This window comes from Cetorhinus maximus, chromosome 15 (genome assembly GCF_964194155.1).
Source record: "Cetorhinus maximus chromosome 15, sCetMax3.hap1.1, whole genome shotgun sequence".
NCBI classification, from domain to species: Eukaryota; Metazoa; Chordata; class Chondrichthyes; order Lamniformes; family Cetorhinidae; genus Cetorhinus; species Cetorhinus maximus.
Window position 1 is genome coordinate 37,936,181 of NC_135893.1, and position 24,247 is coordinate 37,960,427.

General features: G+C 42.9%; 1 protein-coding gene across 1 annotated transcript in view; it reads left to right on the forward strand.

Moving 5' to 3' along the window:
• Window positions 1-24,247, forward strand: part of hspg2 (heparan sulfate proteoglycan 2) — a 524,258-nt gene that overhangs the window by 319,080 nt on the left and 180,931 nt on the right. Inside the window, exons 34-42 of the mRNA XM_078558280.1 lie at window positions 6,143-6,235; window positions 8,663-8,746; window positions 10,625-10,855; window positions 13,201-13,314; window positions 15,585-15,712; window positions 16,431-16,517; window positions 17,715-17,773; window positions 20,676-20,840; window positions 22,131-22,241. Of these exons, the coding sequence (XP_078414406.1) occupies window positions 6,143-6,235; window positions 8,663-8,746; window positions 10,625-10,855; window positions 13,201-13,314; window positions 15,585-15,712; window positions 16,431-16,517; window positions 17,715-17,773; window positions 20,676-20,840; window positions 22,131-22,241 (1,072 nt within the window). The remainder of the gene's footprint in view (window positions 1-6,142; window positions 6,236-8,662; window positions 8,747-10,624; window positions 10,856-13,200; window positions 13,315-15,584; window positions 15,713-16,430; window positions 16,518-17,714; window positions 17,774-20,675; window positions 20,841-22,130; window positions 22,242-24,247) is intronic.

Sequence of the window (24,247 nt, forward strand, 5' to 3'; positions counted from 1 at the left end):
CCGTGCTTTCAGCTAAGAAATAACCTGGATTTCAGATGGCTAGGAAGTTGCAGACTGATGAAGAGCATTTTGAAATGGAGGAGTAATTGGAGAAATAAAATGAAACATTTTTGCAAATGATCTTTCCCCATCCATGAACTTTAGGGGTGATCCCCATTCAGAAAAAGTACTGGTTTTTAGACTAGGCAGAAAAGAGTCTGCTATCTTTCGCCCTGCCAATTCCCACACAAGGAACTTGGTGGCACTTGTCTTTATTTGTTATAAAACAGACTAACTATATCCTGAACTCTTAAAGCAATCATTTGTAACATGAGATAGGTGTCATGATGGAAGAATGGATTCTTCCCACACAGCTTCTGATCATCCCATCATCTAACACTCTAATGGATAAGATGGTACCAGGAAAACAAACAGTGGGAAATTTTCCAAGACTTGAGGGAAGACTTAGTGAACTTGTGGCTAACTAAAGTTCCAGCACTCCCAACCTGGGTCCCCTCCATCTTGGGTATTGCCAACTTGCAGCTAGGCTCTGTAGGCAAACTGTGCTTTGTATTTCAGCACACAGAAACTCTACCAGTTTACAGCTCTCTGTAGTTAGGCTTGGAGAGTCTTGAACTCGTCGCTGGGTTTCTGTGCACATCTGACAGTCAGCTGACCAAACATAGGATGTAAAATGGTAAATTAATTTTGTAATAAAACAGAAAATGTTGTCACTAACAACAGATTAGGCAGCATCTGTGAAAGAAGAAACCGTGTTAGCATTTCAGGTTGATGACCTTTCATCAAAACTGCTTTTCTTGCCACTGCATTAATTTCTGCTTAGTTCACTTTGCTCAGCCATGTGGATTTTACTGAGAGCCTAGTACTTCTGATAAACTGTTAGGATTTGGTACCTTTACAAAGGCCCATTGCTTTTCAATAATTCCATGAAACACTCTTGTGAAAACAAACCTGTTTGTATTTTTTCAGCAGAGAATTGGGGATGTTATGGGGTGTCTCTGCTTCCTGAAACAATCCTGGGGAAAGGGTTTCAGAGCATGTCCTTGAATGTGCCTTTGACTGCTTCTCTGCATATACTTCCTCTGTTCATCTTGTGTCTGCCTCTTTTCCCAGTATTCTCTGCTTTACAAGGGCTTCAGCCTCCTACCTGAAAGCAATTACTATTGGCAACTACCTCGCCAGTACCTGGGGAACAAGGTAACCAGTGTTTCCAATACTGAATGAGAAACCAAATCTTTGCACAATTGTAGTTTGGATAATAATTCCAGCTGGGACGAGTTATGTGTGTTTTTCTAATTTAATATGACAACGTCTTTGTATGTATTTTTGAAGAGAGATTCACTGGTTGGCCCGTGCTCTGGATTGGTGGAGAAAGTGTTGAAAGCCTCTGGATCATATATCAGATCCTCTGTTACTGGTCCAAAAAAATCAACGCAACTGTTGAGTTCTCTTCATTCAGCATCTTTTGAGTTACCAAGATTTTCAGGTGCCAGTTTCCCAAAAGGCCATCATTGGTCAACATCAAGAAAAGAGCGAAGTGTTGACCAGAAGCCTCCATTAAAGACTTTAGGCAAGAGCATGTTAATTTTCTGTCTTCCCTTGAGGCTATGGTCATTTTAGTCTCCAGTGAAAAAATGCCAGGCTTGTGTCAGCTACCCATTTTACACCTTGTCCAATTGAAGTCAGTGGAGACTAATATCAGGTGAGGCATAGAATTGCGGCTGGCCTCATCCAGACAGTTTCCCACTGGTTGGGTTAAGTTAAAATTGCCCTCAGTTTTGACCCATCCTCATAGGATCTTGGAACCTAAAACTGAAGTTGGTGCGCTGATGCTAAGCCAACGTTTGTGTTGTCTGACATGGATGAGGATAGCTGGCCAAGCCACCTGATGCAAGGTGCTTTGTTGGTGATAGATGTATTGGCATCGGAGCAGTTATGTCATTCTATTGTAGAAAATTAAAAGTGGGGAGTTCCAGAATGATAAGTGTCTCATGTTTCCAATAGCAACCTTTTATATCTCCATTCCCTGCCCCTGTGCCCTATATCTTCTCTTTTCCTCAACCCAACCAAAAAATGTCTCCCTCGACTCCTAGGCTGAGGGAAGAATCTGTTCAAAAATTACATTGCCAATTGCTGTTTGGAGGAGACACAAGTTTATTATTTGGTCTCCTCTGAGGGTCTTTCTAACACTTAAGTGATAGGATTGTAGTCAGCATCATCCATTGCTGATTGCTGAGACCTCTCTACTTGAGAAAGGGGAGGGTTTCCTTTCTACTTGGGATGGGTTTGCTAAGTTTATTGTTATTACATCAGTTGAGGAAACTGAAGCATACTATCATCAGATCAAATAACTCTCGTTTCACTGCACACAGCCCAGCAATGAGAGTTACAGTACACCTATGATGCGACAATGGGCCGTAACTTCCGAGCTCCAGGGTAACATATCTGGGGGTGGGGGGGTAGCCCAAAGATGTGCTGGGAAACACACCCACACCCACAGGACTCCCCGGCCCGGCCACCACACCCCCCGCCACCCTCCTCCTCCTCCTCCTCCCCCGCCCAACCAACCCCAGCCCCCCTCCAAGGCCTGACCCCACCCCCCTAAAAGACCTGACCCAACCACACAGCCCGAGGTCTGACCGAACCCACCCCCCCAAATCCTGACCCAGGACCCCACCCCCACCAGCACAAATCTTACCCGTTTACCGTATACATTTACCTTGTTGAAGGCCTTTAAACTTGGTTGGACCTTTAAACATACCTAGTTTACAGCAGCTAGAGCCTTAAAAAAAAAGGGGGCATGGCTTACTTACCTTCAACGCTGGGCCCTGATCTGCACTACACAGGTCTCACCCGGCCTGAGTTGGAAGGTCGGGCGAGATCGGAGTGGCTGGATTTTCAGATGATAACTTTCGAGCGGAGTGGCAATCCGACTCAATTGCCACTCCATTGGAAATTACGACCCAATGCGATTGACAACAAACCTGACAAATTAGACCAGCATCCTAGCACAGAGTAGTCAGATTAACGTCTATATTTACCTATCAATTCATAAAGGAATACTAACAAATGAGTGCTAGCAGTCAAATAATCAATATTTCTAGTTAACACATCCAGACTGTCTCGCCCAATCTACAAATAAATTAGGGGAAAAGTCTAATGCCTGTCATTATACTCAGGTAATGGGCCATGTGTACATTGGAAATGATGGGGAAAAAAATAACAAATGGCATCTTTTACTCAGAAATGCCTGAAAGGATGCATCTTTCAAGAAAGATTGAGTTGGCTGGAAGTCTTCATTCAATAATAGAAAAGACTCAGAGGAGACCTGATAGAGGTTGCTCAAATTATGGAGGGCTCAAAGGAATAGGAGTAGACCATTTGACTTCGCAAGCCTGTTCTACCGCTCTGTTAGATTATGGTTGTTATATATCTTAACTCCGTTTAGCTGCTTAGCTTCATATTCCTTAATTTCCTTACCAAACAAAAGTCTGTTGTTCTCAGTTTTGAAATTTTCAATTGATTTTCTCCCAACCTCAACATTTTTTTTGGTGGTGGGGAGGGGAAGGGCAGAGGAGAGTGTTCTAGATTTTCACTACCCTGGGTGTGAAGTATTTTCTGATGTCACCCCTCAACACCCTACCTCTAATTTTAAAGTTATGCCCCCTTGAACTGGACTTCCTCCGCAGAGGGTCGATGGCAGTAGAAGGTGGAGAAACTGCTTGCACTTGTTGGAGAGCCCTGAGCAACAGGGCAAAATATAAAACTAACAGATCAATAAAGTATTTCATTACATAGAGTATGTGGAACTCACTAGCCCATGGAGTGGCTGAAGCAGATAAATTTAAGGGGTGGCTTACAGCATACATGAAGGGTTAGGGAATAGGGGCAGGCTAGGAAGAAGTAGTTAGAGTAGGAGGAAGCTGATGTGAAGCATAAGCACAGGCAATGACCGCAGGCAATGACCATGGATCAAATTGCCTGTTTCTGTGCTGTAAGTTTTATGCAATTCCCAGTATGATTTAGCACCCCCTAGTTCTGAAGGGAGATGCGAGATATTTAGCTTATAAATACTGATCAAAAGGAACCTTGGAACAGATGTTTTGTGTCAAGTTCAATGGGTATCTGGAATGGTGCAACTCAGTTTTATCTGGGTGAATTACCAGTTCTCGGTCACATCTACTTGTTGGGCCTGAAGTGGAAGGTCAGCACCTCACCATGAGATAGTCGAGAGATATTATTAAGGGTATTGTGTTACCTTACGGTCAATGATAATAGTAAAACATAGTTTTCCAGACCAGATTACTCTACCCTGGGGATTAGTTGGGATATACAATGGCAGGGCACCTTTATGGAGATGAAAAATGAGAGCACAGTCAGAAATAATGACCTATTCTAAGATATTTATCACTCACTGTGATATTTCATGGCTAGTCATGATAAGAGCACTGTCACTGTGGCGCTCTGATTATGTTCCTCCCCTGAGGAGTTCCTCAGGCATTGTCCCTGGCCCACCATCTTCAGTTGCTGCTTCAATTACCTTTCCTCCATCATAAGGGCAGAAGTGAGGATGTTCGCTGATGATTGCACAATGTTCAGCACCATTCACGATGACTCAGATACTGAGGCAGTCCGTGCCCATGTGCAGCAAGGCATGCATGCTTGGGCTGATAAGTGACAAGTAGCATTCGTGCCATGCAAGTGCCAGGTAATGACCATCTCCAACAAGAGAAAACCAAACCATCTCTCCTTGATGTTCGATGGCATTACCATCGCTGAATCCCCCACCATCAACAGCCTGGGGGTTACCATTGACCAGAAATTGAACTGGACCAGCCAGTTAAATACCATGGCTACAAAAGCAGGTCAGAGGCTGGGAGTTCTGCAAAGAGTAACTCACCACCTGACTCTGCATTTCCTTGGTTGAGTACAACTCGACACCATCCAGGACAAAGCAGCCCGCTTGATTGGCACCCTATCCACCACCGACACACAGTGGCAGCCGTGTGTGTCATCTACAAGATGCACGGCAGCAACTCGCTAAGGATCCTTCAACAGCACCTTCCAAACCCACAACCTCTACCACCTAGAAGGACAAGGTTAGCAGATGTATAGGAACACCACCACCTGCAAGTTCCCCTCCAAACCACACACCATATTAACTTGGAAATATATCGTTGTTCCTTCACTGTTGCTGGGTCAAAGTCCTGGAACTCCCTCCCTAACAGCACTGTGGGTGTACCTACACCACATGAACTGCAGCGGTTCAAGAAGGCAGCTCACCACCACCTTCTCAAGGTCAATTAGGAACGGGCAACAAATGCTGGCCTAGCCAACGATGCTTACATCCCGAGAAAGAATTTTTAAAAATATAACACCCACTAACGGAGCCACTGGTTTCTGGTTCCAGGTTCCAGCCCCAACCGAAGCCCTATAAACATGTCCCTCTCGATAAACACTATGACATGCTTTGGTATGGATGTTTGCGTTTTGCCATGTTGATTTGAAATATCAGGACATCTAAGTAAATATCCCAAATTAGCATTGATCCATCATTCTTCCAGTTCACCGTCGCTGTCCTGTTTCCAGTACCCAGGCATGTCTGTTCTCAAAATGACAGCAATTACTAGCTAACAGGTAAAATGAGACTCATCCAGCTCCATCTCTGTGGGATTCCTGCCTTGTTCCAACTCCTCCTTCCCACACATGCTTCATTCCTTTGCCCTGTGTTCCACTCCATGCTTGGCTGCTCTGCGGCTCTCCATCTTCCTGGCCCATGTCCTGGACTCTCTGTGAGCAGTGCCACAGGGAATCTATATCTATATCTAAATATCTATATCTATAATAATGGAAGCTTTAACTGAAGCATTGGAACTTGGCATTTTTTAAAAAATAAATCTATAATCCATAAAGTGTTAATTTTGATAACTTTTCAACTGATACAGTGCATCATCAATTTATAAAATTGATCATTTTATTTCTGTAGGTATGTACTTTGACATAGTGTCTGACTGTTAAATCCAAGGTGTGCCATTGACACCTGTTCTCTCTCTCTGCTCCTGGTTAAGGAGTGGTGCTAATCCACGTGTTGCATCAATATGAAGCATTCTTGTCAGTGATTTTTTTTTTTCCTTTTGCATAGGTGACTTCCTACGGTGGACTCCTTCGGTACACATTGTCCTACGATGCTGGGTTCCGGGGTTCCACAGTACCAGATGCTGACGTACAGATCATCGTAAGTGACTGTAGTTGCCCAGCTAACACACACTTCACTTGAGCCTGTGAAAATGAAGAAAGCCATTAGCGAAATTTTGATCTTGGATTCCCACCATGTACCTTTGCGGGAAGACCAAGTTGTGGGTGCGGCATTGTTTTGAGAGATTAGTATCTAGATGTTAAACACACAAGCTTTTGAAACCAGGGAATAATCCCTTGCACCAGCCCTGTAGATCATGTGGCCGATTTTCTTAAGCTGGCTTACACTGGGATGGATACAGGTTCTTGCTGACTGAGCACATGTTCATTAGCAAGCCCAGTTGTTTCAATATACCTGGCTCATGATATTTGAACTGTTGCCAGGGAAACGGGTGGACAGCTCTCTTGGCCTCTACAAGATGGTGGCTGTTGAAGGCACTTTTGCTCCTTTTTGGGGTGTGCTGCTTCAGGACTTTTCATTGCTTATTTTACTTTCTGGGTCCTATCTTTATTTATTGTTGGGATTTGTTGTTGTGCTTTTAAATTCTTTGAATTTATTTTTGGTTTTTGCTTGTTTGTTTTCATGTTGTGACTTTGAAGGAGCTCATGGCTGTTGAGAGATAGGTGTTGGCAGGTGCCTTTACATCATGCAGCATTTGTGCGTTACAGTGATTTGCCAGGACTTATGTGTGTAAGATCCAACTTTCAATTATTGATGAACGTGAGCCCTACTGGGAAATGGGAATGTATGAGGTGCAGTGAAAAAGTTGACTTGTGAAAGATGAGTTAATTTAGAACAGGTTGACAGGCAGCACTGTGTGATACAGAATCTTCGGCCATCTATCCAATGCACGGTAGTCTTATCTTACAGATTTTCTGAACTGTGCAGCCTTCTTATGTACCTGTGTCCAGGTAGGGTACATAATGTTCAGTTTGGCCAGAACCTGCTGCCAAGGAATGATGCACTTCTGTGCTCTGAGGAGAGTAGCATGAATTGCCAGAATGGACATCTCTTCCCATGCAGCAGTATATCCAATTTGTCGACCATCAAAGCGGACTGGGTGAGATTCACATCATTCACCCACTGAAAACGTTTTGTGCCTCGCCCCTGTCTTCTCTTTCGCTTCTTTTGTCAGCCCTTGATGAAGGTTGGCGAGTATTTAAAATTAATTTTGTAGCTGTATAAAAGATGAAATTATGTTTGTCCTTATTGCAGCCACTTGGTCTTGGATGCGCTGACCCTTGTAGTTTGTGTTTCCATTAGATGATATCCATACCATATTAAACTGGCTCCTTGCACCAAATCGTAAATGTGTCAGTATCTATCGGTAATTAGTCCAGTGAGCTGTTCGCACACAATCGTGGGCAATCAGCTCACTAGACTGCAGGTTAGTTTTGCAATAGCGGTTGGACTGAAAATCCTGACCTTAACCCAAAGCAGAAAATTAGCCCTTGTGTCATCTTTGTCACATCACTATAGAAGTACCTAATAAAATACACACACAAAAAAACCTGGTTAATCTGCCTGGTAACCTGGTTGATATATTAAGCTTATAAAGTATGCCTGGCTGAAGATAGTAATACCAGCGCACTGTTACTCAGATTGGAGATGGACTGCAGCATCTCCCAGTAAAAGGGAGGAAAAGAATGAGGGAGCTAACTGCTCTGGTAGCTGCCTTCAGATGACAATAGCAAATGTCAAACAGATTGTGCCCAGTTGGATGAGGACGACAGAATTATGAAGCATTCCACACTTAGGCTAATTTCGGAGGTAAATCTTCTCCCCCTGCCACATGGGAGTCTTTTTATCAAACAATTTATCTCTAAATCCCAAACTAACCGAAGCTTAAAAAATGGTTTTGTGGATATGATAAAGCTGTTAAAATCATGAAAGGTTTTGACAGAGTAAATAAAGAGAGACTGTTTCCAGTGGCTGACTGGCTGATAACCAGAGCGCACAGGTTTAAGGTGATCAGCAAAAAACTAGAGGCGACATGAGAAAAAGCTTTTTTTCATGCAGCATGTGGTTAGGATTTAGAATGTACTGCCTGACAGGGTGGTGGATGCAGATTCAAAAGCAGCCTTCAAAAGAGAATTGGATAAATGTGTGAAGGAAAAAGAATTTCAGGAATATAGGGAAAGAGCAGGTGAGTGGGATTGAGTTGCTCTTCAAATGAGTAAGCACAGACTCAATGGGCTTCAGTGCTATATTATTCTATGACACATTTCTTAAATTTGAGTTAGATGCAGTTGCGTCCTTTGGGCTGCTGAAGCAGGTCAGCACTCCAGCAAGAGCATTGAGAGGACTTTCCTGATTCAGCAATGGGGTTTTTTAATAAAAGTATAAAAGAATCATTGTACAATCCTTTTTGCGGGAACAGCTATTGCATTGTACTTCTTCCATGCTTAAGTGTACAGACCTATTGATTGTTCACCTGAAAACGTTTTTGTTTATGTGATCCTTCAGGGCAATGATATCACCTTGGTGACCTACCACCATCACCAGCTGCAACCAAGAGAGATAAAGGCCTTTGAGGTCATGTTCAAGGAGGTAAAGGGTTAAATTTTGCTTATCCCATTTCACCATTTCCCTGTTAAATATCTTCAAGAATGGCAATAGCATATCCATTTGTGTCTTGGGGATGAATTGCATTCCAGAAATGAGGAAAGGAAGACCTGATGTTACATTGGGCAGTAAGAATGTACGTTTTTAGAATGAGAAAGGATGAGTCAACACAAAACAAACCTGCCCTTTTTCAATGAATTAATCCAAATATTAACCATCCCATCATGATCTTGTGCCCCATCGCTCTCCAGAAACACAACCAATTCCCTCCCATTCCCACAAGTACTGCTGGTGTCGGTGCCCTTCTCTGGTAAGTTACTCCACAGGACAATTGTTCTTGGGATAAAAGAGTTCGGCCTGATTAACATTTTACTCCCAACTTCCTAATTTTGACTCGGCTCCATGGATGGAGGTCAGTTAGCCCTGTTGACTAGACGGCTTGAGTGGGGTGCGGAATGACACCTACGGATTGGGGTTCAATCACGACTGGTTGAGGTAGTTCATGGAGGTCTGCCTCCTCGCCTTGCCCCACACTTGATGCAGAGTGGTGCCCCTCAAGCTATATAACAATGTGCCTGTCTGTCTCTCTCAAAGGGAGAAAGATGCCTTTGGTCCCTCGTGGACTATGGCCAGTACCATGGGGACTTGAACTTGCTGCCATGCCGAGCAAGGTAGAGGAACACTTCACACCACAAATAATTACCACGTTTGGCATAAGACGCATCAAGGTTTTAAAAGGCAATATTTTGAAAATGTTTGGCGATTATAGCTGATTTTTTTGCAGAAAATGTAGTAATATAATTTTTAAAAATATATAGTGTTCTGTTATAATTGGAAAATGTCTATGATAAACTCTGTACAACTACAATAAGCAAATGCTGCACATTTATTCACGGGTATAGTTGTGAATATAATGATATGCATGTTGGTTAAGGAGCTTAGAGAAAATTCTAACCCTTGTTTACTCCATGGGATCTTTTATGTACTTTTAAATACTTAAAGTGTAATATCTCATTGGAATGTTGGCACCTCTGACAGGGCAGAGCTCCCTCACAACTGAGCTGTGTTGTTTCCTTGGTTCTGTACTTAGATCCTGAAAATGAGGCTTGAACTCCCTGATTGAGAAGTGAGTGATCCTAACTGAGCCAAGCCAATGCATGTGCTACTGAGAGGAACCAATATACAGTATTGGTTCACACTTACCTTTGTACAAAAACTATCCACAAATCATGAAGATGGACTATTCTCTATAAATTATTTATGTTTGAATGCAGCTTTGGTTTTCCTTCAAGGTTCTATATAGTATGGTGAAGGAAAGAATATTGTAATTTTATTATTGTATATCTTTAAGAAAAACTAGTTGAAGCCCGGCTGCAACTTTTTGTGGGTTTTTAAGTAAATTTGCATACAAATTGGAAGCATGAGTTGGCCATTCGGCCCCTCGAGTCTGCTCCGACATTCAATAAGATCATGGCTGATTGTGGCCTCAAAGCCACTTTCCTTCCTACCCCCTATACCCTTTGACTCCCTTGTCAATCGAGGGAGGTTTGCAGTTCTCCAAAAGACTAACAAAAAACAGGTACAATTTGTATTTGGGGCTCAATTTAGTTGCAAACACTCAACTTAATCTTTTATGCCAGTTAGGTAACTAAATAAATAATGTAAGCATTGTCAAGCGCACTGCCTTCTGAACATTTAAGATGTCTTGTGTTAGTTTTCAAATCACCTTTTAGGTGATCTTCAGTTTGGTGTCTGGGTTTGACGTGAGCTGAATATTAATTTTGGTCCTCAGTAAATGAGGGATCATTGTTCAAGACCATTTGGGAGTGAGCAAAATGTGAATCTGATCATCTTCCTTTTCAGCAATTCTGGAAGCGCCCAGATGGTCAGCAAGCCACCCGGGAACATCTCCTGATGGTCCTCGCTGACTTAGATGAAGTCCTCATCCGTGCCACCTACTCGACTGACATGATCTCTGCCAGCCTCTCCGATGTGAGCATGGAGGTTGCAGTTCCGTACTACACCAACCTGGCACAGGCACTGCAAGTGGAAGAATGTCGTTGCCCCCCGGCTTACCACGGCTTGTCCTGCCAGGTGACTGCAGCAAAATTTCTCTGGCTGAATCTGGCCTTCACTTGAAGCTGCAGCTTATTGTAAGGTCAACAGCAGCAACTTGTGTTTATAGTGTACCTTTAACATAGTGTAAAAAAAAAATCTCAAGGCATTTCACAGGATTGTTATCAAACAAAATCTACCAAACCACATAAAGAGATTCAAGGAGAGATGACCAAAAACTTGGTCAAAGAGGAAGGCTTTAAGGGACATCATAACGGGGTGGGGGGAAAGGTAGAGAGGGGGAGAAGTTTAGGAGGAAATTCCAGAGCCTAGGGCCTTGGCAGCCTAGGGCCTTGGCAGCTGAAGGCATGGCTGCCAGTGGTGGAGTGATTAAAATTGGGGATGAATAGGTGCCAGAATTAGAGGAGCAAAAGTGTAGGGCTGTAGGATATGAAAGAGATAGGGAGAAGCAAGGCCATGGAAGGATTTGAACATGAAGATGAGGTCCACACACTATATCCTCTTAACATTTCCCTTTCATTTGACTTTTTATTTTTCTTTTTAAGTTGTATCGCATATGGTCAGTTAAAGGGATAGATATTTCCTGCACAATGTACTTGAAGCAGTGGGAGACCTGGGCATCCACTGATGACAGGAGTAAGTTTTAAAAAGCAAGATATCTGGCACAGAGATCAAAGCCTGGTGTTCCCATCAATGCCTGCCACCGCTGTGCTGGGTGTTCAATAGGGAGAGGCAGCCCCCGTATCTCATTGTTCATTTGTGAGTAACTCTAGGCAATGAATGTACATGGGCTGCTCAACCATGGGGTTTATAGTAGCCAAATCCCACCTGACTCTCAATTAGAATGCATGTCTGTACACTTCTAATAGGAGTTACTATAGGAGCTTCCATTGCAAAAGCTGTGGTAATATGATGCCATCGCCCATTTCAGGAGATGATAGACTGCACCCAGGGTGAATGTCGCTCTGGATTGAACACCCTCTGTTGTGGCTGTAGAGGTCGATTCATGAGTGGCAGATGAATAGTGTTGGCCCAAGGTCAACTGATGATTTTTTCCCTTCCAGTGAGCTCTCTTGTCCGCCATTTGGTCATTTCTTTTGTCCTCTGCTTTTTCCACGTCCCTCCTGACTGCTTGTCTCCAGGCACTCCTACCAACAGTCAGCAGCAACAATATTCAGTCCACCTGCAGATTACTGTGGATGTCGGCGTATAAGTCAACGTTTGAAGCTTCAATATCCCTTCAAAAACGGGTGTCAACTTATATGTCAAGTATAAGAGTGAACTGCCAGTGTGTGTGGTCACCATCTTTGTCATTTGCCATGTGGGTCTCCTCTGCTTGGGCATGTTGTCTTCTCCAACAGAACTTTCTTACCACAGCCCATATCACCTGCTTGATCCCTTGTACCCAGTTATGAGGTACCAATAAGTAAAACATGCATATTTGGGATGAAAAATTGAGACTGGCTACTAAAGTGAATATCGCACATTGTGGGGGGGTCGACTTATATGCCAGGTATATGCAAAAATATGATTTTTGGTTTTAATAGGATCCATGCCAGTTGTGAAGTCAAAAATAAGACACACAGCCTTTCCTTGCTGAGAGTTTATTGACTTTGTTCAGTGTTAGCGTCTGTCCAGTGTCCCTGCTATCCCTTATTTATATGTGTTCATTACGCATCACCGGTTTCCCTTAAAAATGTAATTGACATTAACAAACCTTAAGAATGTAATTGATAGGACATTGCCTTTGGGGCCAAAAAATTTGAGTCGCCTTATACGCCAGACCAATTTATACGCCGTGATCTACAGTATTTGTTTTTTTAACAAATAATCAGCGCTTGCATAAAGACAAAAACACAAATAAATAAAGAAGGTGAAGATGAGAGAATAGGATTTTTTTATGTTGTGAGTTATGATGATCGGGAAAGCACTGTTGGAAAGTGTGGTGGGAGCAGACTCAGTAATTTTCAAAAGGGAATAGGTAAATACTAGAAAAGGAACAATTTGTCAGGCTATGGGGGAAAGAAGCCAAAATGGGACTAATCGGATAGACCTTTCAAAGGATCAATGGGATGAATTGCCACCTCCTGTGCTGTAAGAATCTGTAAACCAGTTAAAGACTTCTGTACATTGGTCTCGACAAGACCTTTGAGTTGTGAATATCGGAAATGTTGATTTGGACCCAGGACTGCTGTTGTTGTAGCCCATGATTCAATGGGTAGGCAAGCAATGTGCATCCCAATTTCAGAATTCTAATTTTTGATTTCTCTCAGGTAAAAGAAAACTCTAGTGCAACCAGGAAGACAATTGAATAAAGGACGATGTGTTCAATCTCTTTCTGTGTTATCCTGTTTCTCTCCTAGGACTGTGCTCCTGGTTACACAAGGACTGGAGGAGGCCTCTACCTCGGAGACTGCAAACTATGTGAATGTAATGGGCACTCCGACTCCTGCCACCCAGAGACTGGCCTTTGCTCGGTATGTAATTTCACTGTCTATTTCAATGTGTTAGGAATTTAGCAAAGAGTGAGCAGCATCAAAATGTCTCCCTTCAATAATGGTCCTCAGATATCTCTGTCTCACGTTTGCAGGAAATGTCAACAATTTTAAAAAGGCCTTTTACAGTTCCCATGACCAAGTGGGTGGAATATGAAAGGTAGCCTATTCACTGAGTGGTTTGATCCCTGCACCACATTCTCTCAAGTGTTTTCTCTGTCAAAAGAGTGTTGACACTCCCCAGTAGCTCTGCTAGTTAAGCTGGTGAGTAGCTAAGCCTGCAGACTAAGGAAGTTCTGCGTATGACCTCAGTGTGTGCTGTTCAAAGCTGTGAGGGAGTCCTGTTGGAAGTGGGAATACTCCCATTGCTGACATTCACTGGCTAGATTCACATTTGATGAATAGCTACTTATCTGAAGGATTGAAGATGTCCTTGGTTAATATTTCAATAATAGTGTGCAAAATTTTGTGAGGTTTTAACAGAGAAGAAACTATTTCCATGGAAAGGAGGGGCAGGACATTGATTTAAGATAATTGGCAAAAGAACTAGAGAGGAGATTTATTTTTCACATAGCAAGTTATTATAATCTTGTATGTGCTGCCTGAAAGGGCGGTGGAAGCAGATTCAATGGTAACTTTCAGAAGGGAATTGGAAAAATAAATGAAAAGGAAAAAATTACAGGGCTCTTGGGAAACAGCGAAGAAATGAGACTAACTGCAAAGTTCTCACAAAGAGCTGGCAGAGGCATGAAGGGCTGAATGGCCTCCTGTGTATATGATTTCATGAACTGTAAGAAGTGGAACAGAAGTGTAATATTAGTGTAAAAGCAGAGAGAGAAAAAAAAACAGGTGTCGAAGGATGGAGGCGTGGTTTATATTTATAGCTGATGGTGAGAGAGGAAGGAGTAGTTACCATCTGCACTCACGTGTTCCACAGTGAAGCGTGGCACAAGGTACCAATCTGGAATTATGCTGATCAGATGCAGTCTCAAAGCAGCAGGGTTGAGAGTATGTAACTATAGGTTTTTGCCACAGTGAAATGATATGTATGGACTGACCAACTTTAAGCAGTGGGATTGCAACTGAGTAATTAAATTTGTGATATTGGGAAGCTCAGTGGATATGAGGTGAATCTAGCCCAGCTACTTGAGTTATACTGCAGCATCGCCCCATTCTATTCGAAAGCACAGATTTTCCAACCTATCGTAGGCCTGAAACTACTTCACATTAAATTGAATCCTGTACTTTTCCCCTGGGAAATGGCAATGGTACAGAAAGGGAATATATTGGCTGCTGCACTCTGGTGTTTAGAGGAGAAACAAAATTGTATATCCAAAGGTTTCAATTTTATTTGGAAAGCATTGCATTGAAACACTCTCAAAACTAGAGACAATATGAATGTGAAATAAGATTTGAACTATCTTCAGACGCGTTCTCCTTCCTGGATGTTTTGTAAACATAGATGTTAAAAAGATTAAATTATTTGACCATTTCCAATTCATTTGTTGCTCTTTTGGATATTGACATTTGTGAACAGCCGCATCTTCTGTGAAGAAACCTGTTGTAATCCTTCTTTGCATTTGTTTACCCTGGAAGGCAGAGTCAGAGCACAGGTCTTGTTTTGGCAAAGAGACTGACACAGTGATGGGCATTGTGTGCAAAGCCCAGCAACTGGGGTGCTATCAGCTTTATAATGGAGAATAAGGCTGGGTGATCCAACTATGAAAAAACACCTAGTTATAAAGTTCTAGATTTGTCTCACCGAATATAGGGTGCTTCCCTGAGAAAACATTCGGAACGGTATAGCCAAAGCAATCTTCTGATGTCAGCAATGATTCTATCACTCTGAGACATCATGGGGATAAAAATTGTTAGGGGGGTTAGGCAGAACAAATTTACACTCTCTATGAATTTATTTTCCATTGACTTCAATTGGGCAGCAGTGAAACGCTTACTAACGCGCTATTCCTTGTTCTGTGCTATCACCCAAGACAAGTTTCATCCCCTATTGGCTTATTATTGGCACAGGATGAGTTGCTGACATGGTTACAACTGATGGTGGGAAGAAGTTGGGATGATAAATTAAGAGTGTCACACTAGGAGTGTGTACCACTATTTGGAAATGTATTAAACTGAGTGATTTTCTTTCAAATGCCCCCTGATACTAATGCACTGACGAACCTTAGTAATAAACCTTGGCACAGAAAATGCTCAACTGAAGCAAGATTTTTTTTTTTTAATCTCTTAAACAGAACTGTTTACATAACACGGCTGGGGAGTTCTGTGATCAATGCGCCCCTGGATATTACGGTGATGCCACAGCGGGTACGCCAGAGGATTGCCAACCTTGTGCCTGTCCACTGACAATTCAAGAGAACCAGTAAGTTACCTAATTTACAAATGTCTCGTTGCGTTGTGCTGCCATCTAGTAACTTGTTGCTCAGTGCGCTGTATGTAAGATTAGTAATATTGTTGTGTAGCCTTATGCAGTTTTTTAATGTTTCAAGTTATGTTTTAAATTAACCAATGTAGATTTGTTTCAGTGATTGCCACAGGGCCTTGAGTTCCTGACCTCAGCCCTGTTACTGTTATGAGAATTGCTGGGCTTGAGAGAGGGACAGCATTAAGAAATGTGGATTTCAGTTTTTCTGCATGCTGCACCTGCTGAGTGTATCCAGCTTTTCCAATTTCTATTTCCAGACTTCCAGTGTTCTGTCACTATGGAGATACACTGAGTGAAGCCATTTGCTTCTTTACAGAGCAGCAGCAAAAACTGGCACTGGCAAACACAGAGGGTCAGTGTCGGGGGGCGGAGGGGGGGGTGCCACTGGCAGGGGGTGCCAGGGTGGGGGGGGGGTACTAGCACAGGGTGTCAGAGAGTTAATGGGAGTGGCATTAATGCCCAACAATCAATGCCCCAGCCCCCTCTTAACTGCTGGTCATTATTGCTAACAGTAACGTTGTGAAAGGTGTACGGTTCTACCCTTAAGTTATCATAGTCATTTCTATATAAGTCATTTCTGCATCTGATCGTGTGGATCAAAGACGTTATAACTGGAATACTTTCTGTGGTGTGTTCACTTTCTGCTGCCTTCTAGGTTTTCTCCCATCTGTGAAAGTAATGGAGTCGGTGGCTACAGATGTACAGCTTGTCTCCCTGGCTACACAGGCCAGTACTGTGAACGGTAAGTGTATATGATCACTAGTTGAGGTTCTTCAAGGCTTAGATAATCAAAAGTAAGAAATTAAGACAAACTCCTGTACAGCCCTCTGCTAATTTCCTGAGTCACAGGGGTAATATTCTTGACCTTTGGCTCCGGGATATGCCAACTCCCTGGTGTAGAGGTCAGGAAAAGTGGGTGGTGACCACTTTCTTGCCTAAGGTCTCTGCCCCACTTTGCATTGCCCCAAAATATCAGCATCCCCTTCCCCATTCCCCCACTGCAGGAGGGGGAACAGAGCAGTTAATGGGCGCAGGCTCAAAAATAGTATGCTGAGGAGGTGTGTTAATGCCAGCCTGCTTTCTCCTGATCATGTGCCCATGATCATGTGTATGGATGCAGTGACATATCACCAAACCACCATAGGAGTCATCCTCTGATTGGAGGATTTGAGAGGCTCCCGCAACAAACTGGAGAAGAGCCCTGGGCTTAAATTTTGCTTTCCCAGTAGATTTTCAGGCTGACATTTGTTGCCTTGTTTTCTGCCCCATTTTCTGGACTTAGGCTCCCCCAGAAGATACACCTGCACTGAAGGTTTCTCCAAACCCCTGATGGTCCTGGACAGGAATTCTAGGCACCCCCTGAACCTCAAAGTGCTGGTACCTTTGGAGTTGCTGCTCTTGTCCAGTACTTGGGGGCAGGAGTAAAAAGCAGGGAAATTGGCCCTTAAATTTCCAATGAGCATGCTTGGTTTAGTAAGGAGTTCTTACATTTTATGGTAATGCAGGACTGTTGGGTTGAAATTCATATCTTAAAATGAGGAATTTGCAGGGCTACAAGGGGAAAGCAGCAGTGTTGTGTAGATGAAACGCTTCTTCAGAGAACCAGCACAGATATGATGGGTCGAATGGCTTCCTTCTGTGCTGTAACCATTCTATGATTCTGTGATTTTAATGGGTCAATGCTGGGGTTACAACAGCACAGAGAGGAACATGGCATAAGTGCTTTAAGGGGACGTGTAGGGATGGTGCCAATTGTAGTTTTCACCCTTGGAGTTGAGCTAAGAAGTGTAATAGTACTGGAGCTGTGTAACTTTCTGCTAGCCTTTAATTAGTTTGATATAATGCATTTTATCGAATGATGTATTACTCACTTGGTAGTGGCTCTGACACTCCGCTCTTTATTTTCCCTTTGCTGGTAACCTTTTGACTTCCTTTTCAGCTGTGCCCCGGGGTATTCAGGCAATCCAGGTATCGCAGGACAGAAGTGTCATCCAGTCGGTATGTTGGCAGCAAGCCCTGGGAGATGAGGGGGTTTGAGATTTACATTTTCACACCATCGACATAGAATTGTTGAACACCATTAATATGCAAGGGATCTGCAGGCTGAATCTTTACTTCCAAAATTCTTTTGGAAAACCAAACACCACAAAGGATTAGATTTGCAGTTATCAAAACCAGTCTCAGATCATGGGTCTGATTCTAAACCAATTGGAATTCTGCAACCTCAAAGTCTCCATTCACACGCCACCTTCCAGGATTAATTTCCCCCTCAGATTTCTGTCTGCTGCTCAGGAAACTCAATATTTGGAAAACGTCAGGTTCTTTTAATCACACTAAATATGCACGCACAAAGTGTGTTCTTGATCGTAGCCCTCAATCTTGTAAACATTAAGCTCACCAACTCGTTTTATTGTCATTTTTAACCATGTTGCAAGTCTGTTCCTCTGACTCATTGTCCCACACAATGTACACAAGGTGGACGTCAACAGCATTTCCAAGCTGCAGCACACTGACTCCAACATGGCTTAGATGCTGCAAGGATGTTTCTGTCATGGGGGAATCTAGGGGGAGACATTTTCAAAATAAGGGGTCTCCCATTTAAGACGGAGATGAGGAATTTCTTCTGAGGGTCACTCGTGTTTGGAATTTTCTTCTTCAGAGAGCGGTGGAGGTCGGGTCATTGATTATATTCAAGACTGAGCTAGACAGATTTTTGATCTACAAGGGGGTCGAAGGTTATGGGGGACAGGCAGGAAAGTGGGGTTAAGGTCACATCAGATCAGCCATTATCTTATGTTCTTACGTTGACTAAGTTCTACAGTCCAGGATATCCGACAGTTTAATGTAGCAAACCGATTTTAACATTTACATCACACGACCATGATTCCCTTTGGCATGATACCGCCACGTATATGGAGGTTGAATATACTCAAAGAAGTATATTGAACTTCCAAATACAAAGTTGTATCATACTCGCTTCCTCCCTCTTCCTCATCCTACATTCATCTTCTGACAATTAGATTATTTCACTCATACTTTTAGCTCCCCACCACATTCTTGAGGGCAATTAGGGATGAGCTACAAGAACTGGTCTTGCCAGCACTGCCCACATCCCATGAACCAATAAATAAAAATAAACTTTTAATTCATCTTACTCTGCCTGTGCTGCAGTTGATCCTCTGCGAAAAGCCTAATAGACATAAAGCATAGTAAAGTCTGCCTCCCTAAACCAGCTGCACATTGTGTTTCAAAAGGTAGCATCCAAATGTTTCTCCCCAGAATGATTTTAAATTTAAATATAATCCTTAATGTAGGAAAATGTCTCGGTGTTTCACAGAGGCAGCGTCAGATAAAAAGGACACTGATCCACGGGAGAAACCATTAGGAAAGCTGACTAACGACTTGATTCAAAAAGCAGTTTTTAAAAGAGGAGAGACGTGGAGAACAGTTTAGGAAATTCCAGAGCACAGTACTTTGGCATTTGAAGGCACTGTCGGCAATGGGAGTGGGTGATAGGGTGGGGGAGGGAGTGGTTGAGGGGATGGGGTCGCATACATGGGGGCTGTGGGGTGGATATACAGAGGGCCCGAGGAAGGGGAATGGAGAATTGTCAGATTGTTATAGGGATAGAGAGGGTTACAGAGATGAGGAGGATGGAAGCCATGGTTTAGGTGAGTGTTCATCTAAATTCAAAAAGTGAAGAACATACCTTCATGTAAATCATTTATTACTCCTGAAGATACTCTGTACTGATCCAACACCAAAAATTGACTAATCATTCATCTTAACAGTTTCTGTCAGTTTGCTGTGTGTGAATTAGCTGCCATGCTTCCTACATTACAGCAGTGACTCTCATTGAAAAGTACTTCATTCACTATGAAACACTTTGTGATGTCCTGAAGATGTGCATGATGCTATATTGGGGATCTGAGGACAGGTCCTTGCAGTAGGGGCACGGCACTGAGGTTGGAGGCTAGGACACTGGCCTTGCTCCTACAACAGACAAGATGCAGGTTACAATTCGTGGGAAGATGCTAGAAAGTACCAGGGCTGCAGAATGAGGGCAGACACCTGGTGTAACGCATCTCCTTTTTCCTCTTATAAATCTAATGCAAATTTTTATAACCTTGGACATTTCTCCCTCATTTTTCCCCATCATTGGTGCTGTGCCTTAAACTGTCGAAATCCTTCATTCTGGAACTCCCTCCCTATTCCCTCTCTGCCTCTCCACCTCCTTTTCCTTCTTTAAGTCTCCCCTTTAAACCCACCTCTTTAACCAATTGTTCAAGCACCCCACTTAATCTCTCCTTTTTTGGTACCTGTGGTCCTTCCTTCTTTAGCTACGCCTCTTGAAGCACATTCGTCTACTTTAAAAGCACCTTACTTGAGAATGTTACTGATGGGATTAGTCTGGGAGACTCCATTAATTAATGATGGGTCACTAGCGAAATCCACCAGTTTGAACTCTCCCTGGGGATTTAGCTGCAGTATGTGTTGGTGCTAAAGTGGGATGTGATGTGGCAGGAATCTTTTCAGCCATCAAAGCAGCTCATTAACTGCACACCTCTCTGCTACAGATTGGACACCTCTTGCCTTATGCACTTGGATTGTGAGTGGTCTGATTGTTAGTAAAAGTACAGAATAAAAATATTGAAATGGGTTTTTATTCACTTAAAAAAACAATAGTTGAATAATAGAAGAGTGACTGAATACAATCAAGAGGGTATCAGGGCTCGACTGGAATTTTCCTGGACCTGCTGCCAAGCTATGAGTTAAATAAAGGCAACAGAAGTGTATGGAAAAATCTCATATTTTACATTGACCAGATTTGACCCTGTTTGCGTTTTAGTTGGACAAAACTTAATAGCATGGATTTAACTAAATTTACTTTTGCCTATAGATCGCAATCCTTTCCTGGTTACTGTTATCCCTGAGAGAACAACGGTGGAACAAGGTAGCACCGTGATACTAAAATGCCAGGTCTTTGGCCAAGCTCCATTTTATTACTACTGGAGCAGAGCTGATGGTCAGCCTTTGTCCAGCCGCATTCAGCAGAGGAACCAAGGTAACCAAGAGAATCTCTCCAACAACTTACTCAATATTTAAAACTGGGAACACAGTCTACACTTGCATTAAAAACATATTCTGACTTGATGAAAGAGCATTTCTTGTTCTCAAGAGCTCGAAGCAGTTTCTGTTGAATTATCCAGCAGCGCATGTGTGGTATCTAGTGGGCGAGCATGAATTAGTTAGAACCTTATACCCTGCCTATGAGCACTCAAAAATTCACGATCATTGGTAAGAGGTATAACTCTGAATTAATTAAATTGGATGAGCATTTTGGGGTAACAGACTAAGCTGGACACAGAAAGATGAGCTGGTCCATGTGTTCTGGGGCTGTGGGCAATTCTGATATCGTGGAGAATGATCATTGTCTTCCTTTAAATTCATCAGTTAAAACAACCTTTCTCCTCAAAATCCAGAAATTCTGGTTGACCTGGAGCTCAACCCCAAGTGTAAGGGTTGTAGGATGTTCCTGTATTATCATGCAGTAGTCAGGAAGACTGCTCTTCAGTATTAGAAGTCTTAGATAATTGTTGAAGTAGGTGCGGAAAACAGCTGTTTTGGTGATGGGTCCAGGGTAAGTATCTGAAGTATTGGAAAGTCACAGCATCTCTATTTTTGAGACCATGCCCAGCTTTAGTTGCCACCTAAAGGTGCTTTTCCCCACTCCTTTAGTGCCCTAGCTAACATGAGGATGAAAACATTATTAATGACATATATTGCTCTCTTAATTTTGTAACAAATTAGCTTAACCATTGAATTCCACTGTTGGGAATGGTGGCAGTTTTTCTTTTGGGAAAGTTGTTTCACCAGTGCCCATGAAAGATTCTGTGCCCTTAAGGGATTCGCGATCGCACTTGTTTGGACCAATCTTATGGTGACACTTGATCAAAAAACCCAGTCCCAATAGTTGATGACTAAAGTCTATATTTCACTGTTTAAAAGGACGAGTTTGAAAAGAACTGTACAGGGTTCACATACTCAATGTGGGGTTTTCAGTTTAATGAGGAAGGATGTGATATTTTAGGATAGTGATGTTGCTAGTGTAGACACGGATTGACTTAAGCACTAGCAAGCTTGCAGTGCTGATTTTTAGGGAAATGACAGTGTAGCCATTTATCTTTGTTGTTGTAAAGAATAACCTTGGTATGAAATTGATTACCTTCCTGTCTGCATGCATTGACTGTTGATAATGTCAAGCTTATTGAGTTTAGGAACATGGAATTTGTACATCTGTTGCTGTAAGTAACATGAGGCGGCTAACAGTTACTTCTGAATTCTTCTTTACCAGGAGAAGAGCTGTTGATCCAGGAAATTAAATCATCTGATGCTGGGATTTACGTATGTACCTGTCGCAATATGCAAAGCACCAATTCAAGTCGAGTTGAAGTCATTGTTACTGGTGAGTTACAGAAACAAGTTCAGACCGCAATCAAAATCTAATGAGATTATAGTTCAAACAAATCTCTGCAGCATAGAAACAAATTAAACCTCACTTCTCACTTTCACAATCTCCAGGAAATCGAAGACTCATATTTTACTGCTGCTGTTTCCTCTCGAACGCTTGACATCTTTCTTTATTGTTTTTGTGATTTACTGTTTTTGTCTTATTTTAAAAGAAGAATCGGTCATCTCGCCTTGAAATGAATGTACTGCTGCTTCAGTTTATGTACACGTGCCTTCCTCTTTCCTCTCTGTTCCCATTGAGAATGACCCTTGTTCCAGCCCATAACCAAATCTTGTTTCCAGTCATTTTTAAAACTAATTTGTGAACCAGCGTATACTGTATTGTACAAGCTTTATTTCTTGCACTATTTCCTGTTAACTTATGTTTCCAAATGTTAAGAGTTTTTAGTGAGCAGTAAGGACACATTCTCCACCAGAGCCCTAGGACTGGGCTTTAAGCTCCCATACCAGCAGGCTGAAGGAGGTAGAGGGGGTATATAAAATCTAGCGAATGGCCTGCACCACTCTCCCTGCCACCCCCCCTCCCCCGCCACTGACCTGTTTGAAATATTGCTAGGGGTGGAGGAAGCTTCAGAAAGCCCACTCACACTTGGGGCCCATTGAGGCCCTTAAGTGGGCAGTTATTGGTATTTGACCCACACTGGGGGGAGGCCCATACCATGTGGGAAGCCTGGCAGCTTTGGCTGCGTGGGCTGGTGTGGGGCAAGGGGGAGGGGTTGTGACCTCCTTAGCGGATCCCCTTGGCCCATCGGAGGCAGCGGCGCCCCTCACCACCCCGCCCAAAGATTATTCCCACCCCTCTAATCCTCCCCCGCACACCCCCGACCTCTTTTGAACCAAGCCTCCCACTCCCTCACCCCCCTCACTGAGACCCTCGACCCTCGACCCTGGATTTAACCAGGCCCCTCAGCGCTTGGTAGGACTGCCTGTAACCCCATCAGTGACCACCGCTCCTGGCAGTTGCTGCTGGGAGTGCATAGGCAGCCAGCCATCTGATTGGCTGGCAGGTCTCTAAGGCCTGACCTCCTCCCCAGAAATGTCTCGCCTTAAAGCCATTACCGCTGCTCCCAGCATTAAATTGCTACAGGGCAGCCATTGGGAACATGGGTGGGCACCCTTGTAAGCCGGGTTTGGGGCGGAGTGTGGCGTGGAGAGCCATGCAACCCTTAAATTCCAGCTCATTGAAGCTTATGTTTCTCCCGGCTAATTGGTTTAATGAGGACATCAGACTGGAGGAGCAGTGAGCATTATTTGATCAAGAAGTATTTAGCTTTAATTTCCTTGCATATGATTGCTAAAGCATTGTTCTCATTTGTGTGTTTGCATGCATGATTTCTCAAAAAGGATGAGTAGACCTGGTAGTTACTGTGGAATTCAAAGTCAAATAATATTTTAAATTATCAAAACATATAAAGAGCAGGTGCTTCGAGAGACCCAGTTACATTAAAAGGTGTCACACTGAAATGTGTTATAAATTTGCCTAACCCTGGGAGCGTGAATCTATTGTCACAATTGCTTTACTGCTGTTGAGTCACACGAAATAGTGGAAACAGTGTGGTATGATACTTCTTTCCAGCTTGTAGCCAGTATATTCTAAGCTAATTTAGTACAGTTCAGCGTAGGTAGCTGTTCACATTAGTTCTATGAGTCACATGGGAGGGGATTCATCTGTTGGATCAAACAATCCTGTGAATCCCTCCTCCATCAGTGGTTTTTGAAACAGCATTTGGACAACAGCAGGAGAGAGAGCCTGTGACATGTTAAGTACTCTGCACAGGAGCAGCAACTCCTGTTGCAAAAGTGTACAATTCATTACTCTTAACCAGAAGTCACTTGATTTAAATCATTTGTTAAATCAAACTTTGTTTTGAGTACAAAAAGCTTCCTGCATTGGTTAATTTGGTAACAGGATAATTCAAATTGTCTTATGCAAAAAGTGAA